Genomic DNA, 10,806 nt, shown 5'->3' with positions numbered 1-10,806 from the left:
ATAATATCATTTTAATTGCATGAGCCTTTCTTATGCAATTTGTAAATGCAACTTTTAAATTTCAAAACAACTGGGTATATGACTAATCCTTAGATATAGCCCTTAAGAACTGCAGCTTCTGCATTCAATATCGAAGAACCAGCAGCTCCAATGACGGCTAAATATGGTGTTAGCACTTGGGCATTGTAAAATTGGAAAGGGGAGGAAAACTTACTGTTATGACTCAAGGCCACGAATTTGAGATCGAAAATTCCGCTATCATCTTCTCTGACTCTTCCAACACTGACAGTGTATCCATTTTGTGTATTGCGATCCAATCTTGGTTGTGGTCTATCTGCTTCCTCCATAACAGCAATCGCTGGCTCTGGTGCTGACGGACATCCCAATGTCTGCGCCTCACTTACATATTCCCTCATAGCCTTCTTTACCTCTTCCGCGGTAGGTTTAGGTCCATCGCGGTTCTTGAAACGAAGAGACACGCAAGCCATATGTCCATCTAGAACTGCGACTCTGTTGCAAGCAGCTGAAATCTTCAATTCTGATTGATCCTCAAATCCAGTGACTTCAGAATTGACTCTTCCGAGAATCTTCTGTGCCTCCGTCTCTAACTTGTCTTCCTCGCCAGAGATGAATGGGACAACATTGTCGAGAATATCCATACTACTTACACCTGGATAACCGGCACCACTAACAGCTTGCATGGTGACCACGCTCACTTGGTCGACTTCTCCGAAAGCTTTTTGGATGGCGGCGAATGGGATAACTATGCCGATGACTGCACAGTTGGAGTTGCAGACGAGGAAACCCTTCTTTAAGGAATGGGCGCGACGTTGGTGAGGAATGAGATCGAAATGGGGGAGGTTAACTGTAGGGACGATGAGGGGAACGATTGGATCGCGACGGTAGTTCTTGGCATTGGAGAATACGGCCAATTCAGCCTTCATGAATTCCATCTCTAGATTAATAGTTCAAGTAAGTATTGCCCTTAAAGACTCTGCCGTCTCACAATGGGGATTTCCCAAAAAGCAAGGAAGGGTAACTGTATTTGAGGGTCTCATACCAATGTCACCAGCAACATCAGCATCCAATCCACTGAACACAATGTCACAATCCGCGAACTCGCTTGCTTTGCATTCTTTAACGACTAAATCGCCAATCTCGGCGGTCATGGGAAAAGCTTGTTTCCATTTGACAGCATCTTTGTACTTCTTTCCTGCGGATCGCGAAGAGGCTCCTACGGCGTGGAGTTTGAAATATGGATGTTGAGCAAGAAGAAGAATGAATCTTTGGCCGACGGAACCGGTGCATCCGAGTACACCTAGATTGGATTAATCAGCGCATGTCATGCGGGAAGCTGGAATGGGAAGGCAGGTAATGAAGATATATGAAGAGTGGTGAGAGTTGTGAGGAGGGGTATGTTTGAGTTAACTAACCACAACGCTTGGTTGGGAATTGAGTGGTCATGATGTGCAATTCGATCTGGCAGTGAAGATTTAAATATTGATATGTATTGCGATGGTCAAGAAAAGCGAATCTATGGAAGATATAATACTTTAAAGGGTTTATAGGTTATGACTGTTTCCATTGTGATGGAAATCATAGTGGGGGTGGAGAGTAAGGCTGGACTATTTTTTCTGTGGGGTGCCGACGTCGGGCATGCAAGGCTGAAAATATTTCTTCATGTAAATATAACAAGATTTTGCCACATACAAGTTCTCTTGGAAATGGAATCAAATCGAGTCACGTTATGGAAACACTGATTTGATACTCAGATCCGAAGTTGAGGAGTCTTCGAATAATACATACAAGAAAGCAATTAGCAAGACATGTCGCTCTGGGTGTGCTGCTCAAGACTAGTCTTTGCCATTCATATACATGTCGACAAATCATCAGGGTAGAGTGGGTTCATTATTTTGAGTTGTAGCTAGTTTTTCTATTATACATCCATCTCCATGTGTCGTAATCGTCAGATTCGGGCCCTTAATACTGACTGGCGGTATTCTGGCATGCTTTCTGTGAGAAAACTGTTAGCTTGACTTGGGGTCCGAAAGATTATAGGTTCGTCCATACCAATTGCTCCAAATACCAGTTGCAGATAGACATGTTTCCTTGGTTCTCGTCCATGCAGTTGGTAAAGCTCTTGACCTGGAAGCCACAGTTTGGTTCGCCAAATTGGTTCTTCTCTTGACCTTGGGATGCTACAGCATTATCCTGAGCTGCTTCGGGTGCGCTAGATCCACCGCCGAAGAAACCGGTAATAGCATGTCCTAATGAAGATCCGATGGCGACACCTCTGCACGAAAGAGATCAGTATACAACTTTGAAATTGATATCTGGCGCAATGAACACTCACGCTGCAGTGCTAGCCACTTGTCCAATCAAACCTGGACCAGAAGAACCTTGAGCTTGTGGAGCTCCTGCTTGTGGTTGAGGAGCAGCTGGGGGAGCTGCACCTGCTGGCCTTGGTGGGTATGCAGCAGTGGTTGCTGGTCGGGTTTGCTGGGCGGAAGGTGAAGGTCTGCTTGGGGCTGAGACAGTTGGTCGAGATGGGGCGCTTCCCCTTCCAGATCTTCCTTGACGAGGCATATTTACTTGATGAAGTGGGAGAAATAGATTCGGGTTTTAGGTGTGAGTATACGATTTTGCTTAGAGAATTGTTGAAGTTGTTGAATGCCGGCCAATGAGATACTTGACAATTTAATCCCGGAATATAATCCGTTTCCCACGAGCTAATACCGATTGGGTTAGTTCAGCCTTAATGTACCTGTACTGGTGATATGCAATGGATGATTCGAGATGGCACTTTATGAGATTTCTCGAGTACAATTATTTAAGTACATAGTGAACTCCAACAACCGTGAAGAGGATGTTCAAAACAGATAGACAGCATTTATTTTCTGATGAACAGAATCTTGAGAGAAGAATACCTAGTAGTCAGTAGGTATTTATTATTTCTTTCTTTCGTAAATCTAGATACTTATTGCCCAATAACTCAAACCCTAAAGCTATCCTATTTTGCCGTGACAAATCATGGTATCATCCCTAAGCCAGTTCCATAAACGCCCTTTTAGATGTGAATGCATCCGGTGACTTTCATATCCATATACATAGCCATATACATATCCCATTCACCACATATTTCTAGTTCTTGCTCTTGCTCTTGGCCTTCTTGGATTTACTCCTTGTTTTCTTCTCCTGAGTTTCTTGCTTGGATTTTTTAGATTTAGAATTGGAGGTGGAAGAGCTATCCTCTTTAGACTCGATAGGGGTGGCTGCTGCCTTCGCAGTCTTAGACTTTTTGCTTTTGTGTGCTGCAGCTGCAGGTTCATCTGAGGAATCGGAAGGTGAACCGGAACCATCAGATTCATTCGAGGTTTTGGATTCTGCTTTATTGGGTTCTGCTGTTTCTTCGCCCACCTTTCTCTTCTTTGATAGCTCCTCAAATCTGATGTGAGACTTCGCTCTCTCCTTTGCCAACTGCTCTGCTCTTTGAAGATCATATTTATCATTTCCGCTCTGTACGCACTGTTAACATGGGCTCTCAACCCCAACAATTGAAAAAGAGTAGAAGCTTCCTTACCAGTCCTGCTTTGATGAATCTTCCAGCAGCTCCTTTATCCAATTTGAGATTTCTTTCTGCTGCAGTTGCCGGTGGATTCTCTGTAACCTTGATCTTCTCAAAATACTGCTTCATCCGAGTAAGCTCGGTAAAAACAGGATGTTCACGGGCATTGACACCATTAAGTCGAAGGTATGCTGTCGAGACGAATTAGTATAAAAGTACGAAATGCGACAGAAGTAAAGTGATGGAAACTCGTACAGAATAATATGGACTCAATGGCATATGTGACAAGAGTGTAAAGCTTCGCCTTGTCCAACAAAGGTAACTTGCTTGCAAATTCTGGGATAGTCTTTTGAATGAAAGGTGCAACCGCATCTTCAATATCATCGATATCGTCATCGAGTTGCTCGAGCAAAGAAAGAATCTTGGTGGGATCCATTGTCGAGATTTAGTTGAATATGTGGTAGCGAATATGATTGATGTAACATGCGCGATCGAGAGGAACCTGGGTGGTAGATACGATTGAATTTTGCTTGTTGTAAGTTATTTGTGTTTTGGATTGGATTGTGGTTGATGTAGAGTATCAATTCATTCATTCATTCGTATTCGTAACTTTCGTCCTTGGATTTTCAACTTTCCACCATTCTTTGTGAGAAAGTTTGGGAATGGGTTCCGACGCTATCGGAAAAAAGCGGCCGCATTCAGTTGCATTGGAATTGAAGTCTTCCAATTGGATTACATGCTTGCTTGACAGGGATTTTCAATAAATATTCTCTGCTAAAGTGCGCTTCATCGACATTTTTTTCGATTCCGAATATTTGATTGTAAATTGATATTTAGTACTGGAATCTCTCTCATCACATCTATACGACTCAACTTTTGCCTCCCATTTGAACACTCACTTACTGTTACTTTGTATCCCGTCCATGTTCGAAGTCTACACATTCTATGTACTTAGACTTCAGTCTTGTTTTGTACTAAGCCGAAATCTCAGATATATCTCAAGCTAGCTTCACCCCTCACCGAACGGAACTTCAACATACATTTCGCCTCATTTTACTGAAACTCGACAAATTCTACTCTCCATCGTTGTCCACTACAAATTACCTTCTTACCCTTTTGCGGATGTGTAGAAGGACGTGAAGGCTTCCTTTTCTTGCTTTGGTTTCGAGTGCAGACAATTGCAGCAACGAAAGAGTAGACATCTTGATTCTGCTTGTCTGCCATGAGTTCATTGTAATAACCATTGAGAGTGTTCATCCTGTCTTTTCCAAGGTGCGGTCGTCCGCTGTGGCGGGTGCTTGCTCGAAACCCTCAAAATTGTCGATGGCTCTCAGGTAGCATTACCCTGGGCCGGGTGGCCACTCGCACTTGGTCGAGACATGACGAGACATACTGGTGGCCGAGGCGGAAAGGAGGATTGCACGCCAGCTTGTCATTCGTTTGGGGTTCAGAGAGAGATACCACTACCAGCGGACCTTCTAGGAGTTACGGGAGCAAAAGCGATGGAGTTTATGCGAGCGAAGGGACAGCAGACAAAGATATCACCAATCAAGAGGACAGGCACAAAAGAATTACGCCCAGCGATCATGCTTATGCTCTGGATATAGGGACACAAGACGAGCGGGAATTGGAACTTGACAGCGAAGAAGGGAACGATCCATCACCGTTCGATTTCGCCTACCCGCATCGACCTTCGAAATGGGAGGCAAACAAGAGCTTGTCGGCTGAAGAGCTGCAGGGTAACGATGACTTAGAAGAGCTTGAGAATGTTGATACCTCCGACATTGGGCCTGAATATTTGCATTCCCCGGACGTCCTAGTTACGAATGTAAAATATGCCGCCCAAAAGTCACCTTCAATGTCTTCTCACAAGCATGGCCAAGAACCTTTACAGTCAAAACAAGTCGCTGATCTTCAGCACAAACCGACATCACAAGATTCAACACACCGAGGGGGTACGCCTATATCACGCACAATCCACGTTCTAGGAACAGGGCCTATTGGACAATTCATTGCGTATAACCTTGCTGAAATGGATTCTCCGCCGCCTGTCACTTTACTGATGCACCGGCCACTGTTGATTCAACAATGGCACCACTCGCGTCAAGTTCTCAGAGTATGCAAGGATGAAATCATAACCGAGCAATCCGGTTTCGATGTTGAATTATCCGCAAGTTTCAATATTCCTGGGCCCGAGTCAGAGACTGGTGCCACTGAGCATAGATTAGGATACACGAACGAGGTCATAGACAACCTGATCATCACAACGAACGGCGACAGAACAGTGGCGGCACTCACATCCATCAAGCATCGCCTCCAGCCTCATTCAACCATCTGTTTTGTGCAACATGGAGCAGGTGTCATCGAGGATGTTAACAAGCATGTTTTCCCAGATTTGCAGGATCGTCCTCATTACATGCTTGGTAATTTATCTCATGGATTATTTGCCACGGATCAGCTATGGACTGTGGCCCAAACCACCCAGGGAGAGCTGAAGCTTACAATTCCTCAATATGACAACAGCGCGCCCTCCAACGAACCATTGTCCCAAAGCTCAGACAGGAAGCTCACAAATAACTGGGCACCATCTTCAAGATACATGTTAATGTCATTAAGTCGTTCTCCTGATCTTAAAGCCATAGGCCTGAACTATCCTGACTTCATGAAATTTCATCTCGAATACATCGTTGTCAATTCCGTCATTGGGCCGTTATCTGTCATTTTTGATTGTTCAAACGACCAGCTGTTGTACAATTACCAAGCGAGTCAGACAATGAAGTCCCTCTTGTGGGAAATTTCGTATGTTGTGAGAAGTCTTCCGGAGCTTGCGACGGTGGCAAATCTTAACAAACGTTTTGGCAACCGCAGGTTAATGAGCATGATACACTCGGTGCTTGCTCGTAGCGGGAAAAACGTTACATCTATGTTACACAACGTCAGAAGTGGAATGAAAACGGATGTTGACTTCTACAATGGCTATCTCGCTCGGAGAGCAAAAGAATTGAACATTCCATTCTCTTCAAACGAGTTAGTCATAAGTATGGTTAAAGCAAAACAGGCTATGAAGTCGAGGGAGATGAATTCATATATTCCCGCGGTTGATCGGAGATAGATGGAATGTAAAGGTACGCTGGGTTTGTGAGCGAACGAACTGGGTATGTTTTATCATGTAGGATTGTACGTTTATGTTAGAATTAGCAACACCTGTATATTACGTCTTAGATATCTTATATACTCGGTCACTCGCAAAAGCGACACTTTAGATTATAGATCAATGAATAATGCACATATGCCTCTCTTGCAAACTCAATCATCAATGCGCTGCTTTATCTTTCTGTGGTCAGTCGACAAGAGACTTCAAGACTTGTGAAATTTAGCAACAAGCCCAATGGCATGTTACTTTGCACCCAGTGAGCCACTATCAAGTGTTTTTGAATCCAAACTCAAGGCCTCAGTGAGCTCTTATCCGAAATGCTTTCCAACTCCTTGAGATTGATCTTAATTTCTTGGTTATGATAATGTTACAATTAAACTGAATTTATATCTGAATGAAAAGTAACTATCAATCAATTTATCGTGGGGTTGAAAAGTTATAATTCACGGTTGTGGTATGATGTAGTTTTGCCCAAAGAGGGGTTGCCAATTATGGTATTCGTTAAAGACTGGGTACCACAAGGCTGGCATCGCAAAGTTACAACACCCCTCATTTTCTTCGACCGGAACAAAAATTACACACACTCAACACCTTAATTATGGAAGACGACGATTTGGCACAAGTAAGTCTCTGAGAAGACTTAGTCATGACCTAATACTAATTATTCTTTAGATCAGAAAAGCTCGTCTTGAGCAATTGAAAACCCAAGGCGGAGGAGGAGGTAGACCAGGCGCAGCAGGCGGCAGTGGAGGACAAGAAGACGGCAGACAGTGCGCTTTACTTTATCGAAGATGTATATAAACAACTAACCCTTTGCGCCATAGACAGCAAGAAGAAGCGGCTCGACAATCCATCCTGACCCAAATTCTCGAACCCGAAGCGGCAGATCGTCTAGGTCGCATTAGACTTGTGAAGGAGTCCAGAGCCGTCGATGTTGAAAATCGCTTGATTATGTTGGCGCGCTCGGGACAGTTGAGATCGAAGATTACGGAGGAACAATTGAAGGATTTGTTGAGCAGTGTGTCGGAGGCTCAGGAAACTAAAGAAAAGATTGTGGTTACCAGGAGGAAGGGTGCTTGGGATGACGACGATGATGATCTTTTCGACTTGTAGTCTCTGGTTCGGAAATCAGGGAACATTTAGTGAGCAGATATTTCAGGAATGGAATCCATAATGCTAGGATAATCTTTAGTCTCCGAGGAAAAGGAGTTAATATTGCGAAATTTTAGGAAATCTACTGCTATGGTATCAAATTACTGTGCTATCAAGTCCTCCTCAAGTCGCCTTTTGGGCCTTCTTTCTCTCCTTCTCCGTCCGTCTGATATCTCTAAGATCAAGAGGCTTTTCAATGCCTAACTCTTCTCTCAATTCTTCCACGCTCCTTTCCAACTGCTCCTCCCAATAAACATTAATAACTTCCTCTGCTTTCAACCCATTTGCAAACGCCCAAGGCGCATATATTGTAAAGAATCTCCTCCTCTCTGCTGGCTTCAATGACATCACAGCAAACATACTCAGACCCGTCATTGGTAACAGAGTATTAGCAAACTCAAATGCCTTGAGCGCCACTTCGCCTTCCCGCACAATAGGTAAACCCGTTATAGCATGATAGAAGTCGTGACATTCGCGATACCTTTGCATAACATATGCGCATTCTTCATCATCAATATATTTTACTGAATCGCGTGTATCGGGGGAAACTCCCTCACGGTCCAACCATTCTGCGTAGCACCTGCCTACAGTGTTTGGGGGAAGCGCCCGGAGACGTGGCATAGAAAGAGTCTTGGAAGATATCCTAGGGCGATCGCGAAGTATACGTCGACCGGTAGGAGAAGAAAGCATAGCATCGCGAAGACGGTATATAAAATATGGTGTTGCGGTAGCTTCTCCACAGGCTGCAATTAAATCTAGTTCCCCGGATTAGTTGAGAGTAAATGTGGTTTTAGATGATCAATTCATACCTGCACGATAGGGATTAAAGAATGCCATTACTGCTGAGCCCACAGCCAAACCGCCCCGCTCAATGGAAGTAAGTGGTACATGGCCTGGATAATTTGGAGCGGGACGATGCAATACACTGAAACTTCTTGTAGCTAAAGTAATAGAGCAGGCGGAAAGTAATTCCCTGGGAAGGCGGGACACCTGGGTATATAGACGAGGAGACAATGACATGTTCGGATTATAACTTTGAATTGACCCCTCCTATGTCGACGGAGTGGGATGCTACTGTAGATCAGCTTCAATTATATTGTCTGCCGCCCTTTCGTCGAAATAGCTCTCGGCAAAAGCAGCACTAGAAGAAGGTTGGAAGACTTTAATGCTACAAATTACTTGCGCACAGCATATGATAGATGAGAATTTACACTGAATAATTGATCTCAAAATACGAATGCTCTGTTATCAAATGCTTATATCTAGTAGTTCTAGGTGAAGCTCGTGGAAATCATCAGCACAGCGGATCAGTCATACATCACGATTTCAGATATTCTGCAGCGAGCAGCCCCTTCGTCTAACTACGGTGCGAGCATGGACATGCAAGTACATCAAGAGTTCACAAAATGGGCTGTAAATCAAGGTGTCATTATCAACAATGTTTCGCCTTTCCGGTTTCCAGAAAAGGGTCTGGGACTGATAGCGAACAAGAATTTTGAGGTAAAATAGTTGAGCTGCTAGATGGAATATCACCCCTCTCGAAAAGTCATGTGCTTGCTAATCTGTAGTAGATAGGTGACACTCTGGTGCAGGTCCCCATAAAGATACTTCGTAAAGCTACGGATGTACCTTCTCAATTTGCAGCGCTGGCACCTGAACTAGCTGTTCATGCTCTTTTCGCTCTATCTCTGGACTCGCTGCTCGGGCCGGAATGGAAAGTTACCCTCCCTTCCCAACAGGATATGCATAGTTCTATGCCTTTATTCTGGGATCCCTCATTACAAGAGCTTCTTCCGTACTCGGCCCGAGCTCTTCTTAAGACGCAAATGGAGAAAATTACTTCTGCTTGGACGATCATCTGCAAAGCATTTCCCGAACCACCCATAACCTACGATAAATTCATGTACAACTACAGTATTGTCAACAGTAGGACGTTCTACTACCTTTCACCGACTATCAAATCTTCTAGACCACAACCACCAAAAGAGAATCGTCTTGCATTGAATCCCTTCGCAGACTACATAAATCATAGTTCAGAACCCACGGTTGCTGCGGCTCTCAGTCGCGCTGGCTACACACGTGAGCAATATTATTCTTCTACTGTTATATCACTCAATCTACCTAGATCGTCACCCTAACCTCCATAATATGATCTGTGCAACAACTACACCTCTCCATGAAGTCTTCGCCCAAACTCATTCCGCAGAAACATAGCCATCGCTAACCCCCAACAATCTAGTCACGGCCTCGCAACCCATCAAGCAGGGCTCCGAAGTGCACATTTCATACGGAAGTCACAACAACGATTTCCTTCTCGTCGAGTATGGCTTCATACTCGAGGACAACCGATGGGACGAGGTAACTCTGGATCCCTGGATAACACCATTGCTAAACGGAGAGCAAAAAGAGCACCTCGAAGAGATGGGATTTCTCGGTAAATACCTCCTAGATCGAGACACCATATGTTATCGCACGCAAGTAGTCCTCAGGATTATATGTCTACCGATAGGTAGATGGAAAAGGTTCGTACAGGGATCTGAGGGCGAAGAGGTGTCTCAGGAGGCTGCGGATAAAGTTTTATTGAAAGTACTAATGGCTGGTAAGATGGAGATGATGGAAATGATCAAAAAAATAGACGAAAGCCAGGCAGGACTTGAAAGTCAAAGAAATACGTTGACCAGACGCTCGAACCAAATTGTTCTGTTGTTAAATAGAGCGTTAAATCGAATAGGAAGCTAAACTTCATGAATTTTAACTCTGCGTTGTATGATGGACTTCCGAGAAGCCCCCTCAGACCCACCGAATCATGGCATGAGGCTCTGGCTGTTCTATTGACGTTCATTCAATCAATGCGCCATCTTGCGTCTTGCAATAAACTTTAGTCGTCTTGGAAGAGCGAGTATCACTGACACTCGAAGCATCGTGCGAGATGGGT

The 10,806-nt window shown here is 44.2% G+C and overlaps 7 protein-coding genes across 7 annotated transcripts; 3 read left to right on the top strand and 4 right to left on the bottom strand.

The window, feature by feature from the left end:
* Positions 1–89: 89 nt before the first annotated feature.
* On the bottom strand, positions 90–1,464 carry EAF02_011282 (uncharacterized protein; the record flags this gene model as incomplete). Its single annotated transcript, XM_038907329.1, has 4 exons — positions 90–157; positions 215–955; positions 1,061–1,318; positions 1,434–1,464. 4 exons carry the CDS (start codon positions 1,462–1,464, stop codon positions 90–92), a joined length of 1,098 nt encoding a protein of 365 aa, XP_038752809.1.
* Positions 1,465–1,980: 516 nt separating this feature from the next.
* On the bottom strand, positions 1,981–2,586 carry EAF02_011281 (uncharacterized protein; the record flags this gene model as incomplete). Its single annotated transcript, XM_038907328.1, has 3 exons — positions 1,981–2,013; positions 2,071–2,293; positions 2,354–2,586. The coding sequence occupies 3 exons, from the start codon at positions 2,584–2,586 to the stop codon at positions 1,981–1,983; spliced, it is 489 nt and encodes a 162-aa protein (XP_038752808.1).
* A 555-nt stretch (positions 2,587–3,141) lies between these two features.
* Positions 3,142–4,001, bottom strand: EAF02_011280 (uncharacterized protein; the record flags this gene model as incomplete). Its single annotated transcript, XM_038907327.1, has 3 exons — positions 3,142–3,516; positions 3,581–3,756; positions 3,821–4,001. 3 exons carry the CDS (start codon positions 3,999–4,001, stop codon positions 3,142–3,144), a joined length of 732 nt encoding a protein of 243 aa, XP_038752807.1.
* An 887-nt stretch (positions 4,002–4,888) lies between these two features.
* EAF02_011279 (uncharacterized protein) lies at positions 4,889–6,677 on the top strand (the record flags this gene model as incomplete). Its single annotated transcript, XM_038907326.1, has 2 exons — positions 4,889–4,899; positions 4,970–6,677. The coding sequence occupies 2 exons, from the start codon at positions 4,889–4,891 to the stop codon at positions 6,675–6,677; spliced, it is 1,719 nt and encodes a 572-aa protein (XP_038752806.1).
* A 640-nt stretch (positions 6,678–7,317) lies between these two features.
* On the top strand, positions 7,318–7,832 carry EAF02_011278 (uncharacterized protein; the record flags this gene model as incomplete). The annotated part of the gene is made up of 3 exons (XM_038907325.1): positions 7,318–7,341; positions 7,392–7,489; positions 7,544–7,832. 3 exons carry the CDS (start codon positions 7,318–7,320, stop codon positions 7,830–7,832), a joined length of 411 nt encoding a protein of 136 aa, XP_038752805.1.
* Positions 7,833–7,994: 162 nt separating this feature from the next.
* EAF02_011277 (uncharacterized protein) lies at positions 7,995–8,891 on the bottom strand (the record flags this gene model as incomplete). Its single annotated transcript, XM_038907324.1, has 2 exons — positions 7,995–8,626; positions 8,681–8,891. The coding sequence occupies 2 exons, from the start codon at positions 8,889–8,891 to the stop codon at positions 7,995–7,997; spliced, it is 843 nt and encodes a 280-aa protein (XP_038752804.1).
* A 354-nt stretch (positions 8,892–9,245) lies between these two features.
* Positions 9,246–10,610, top strand: EAF02_011276 (uncharacterized protein; the record flags this gene model as incomplete). The annotated part of the gene is made up of 3 exons (XM_038907323.1): positions 9,246–9,371; positions 9,443–9,950; positions 10,111–10,610. The coding sequence occupies 3 exons, from the start codon at positions 9,246–9,248 to the stop codon at positions 10,608–10,610; spliced, it is 1,134 nt and encodes a 377-aa protein (XP_038752803.1).
* Between the last annotated feature and the right edge of the window lie 196 nt (positions 10,611–10,806).

This window comes from Botrytis sinoallii (assembly GCF_014898435.1).
Source record: "Botrytis sinoallii strain Bc 23 chromosome Unknown BSIN_031, whole genome shotgun sequence".
Lineage (NCBI taxonomy): Eukaryota > Fungi > Ascomycota > Leotiomycetes > Helotiales > Sclerotiniaceae > Botrytis > Botrytis sinoallii.
The sequence above is the reverse complement of the archived record's forward strand: the minus strand, read 5'-3'. Positions and strand labels throughout refer to the sequence as shown.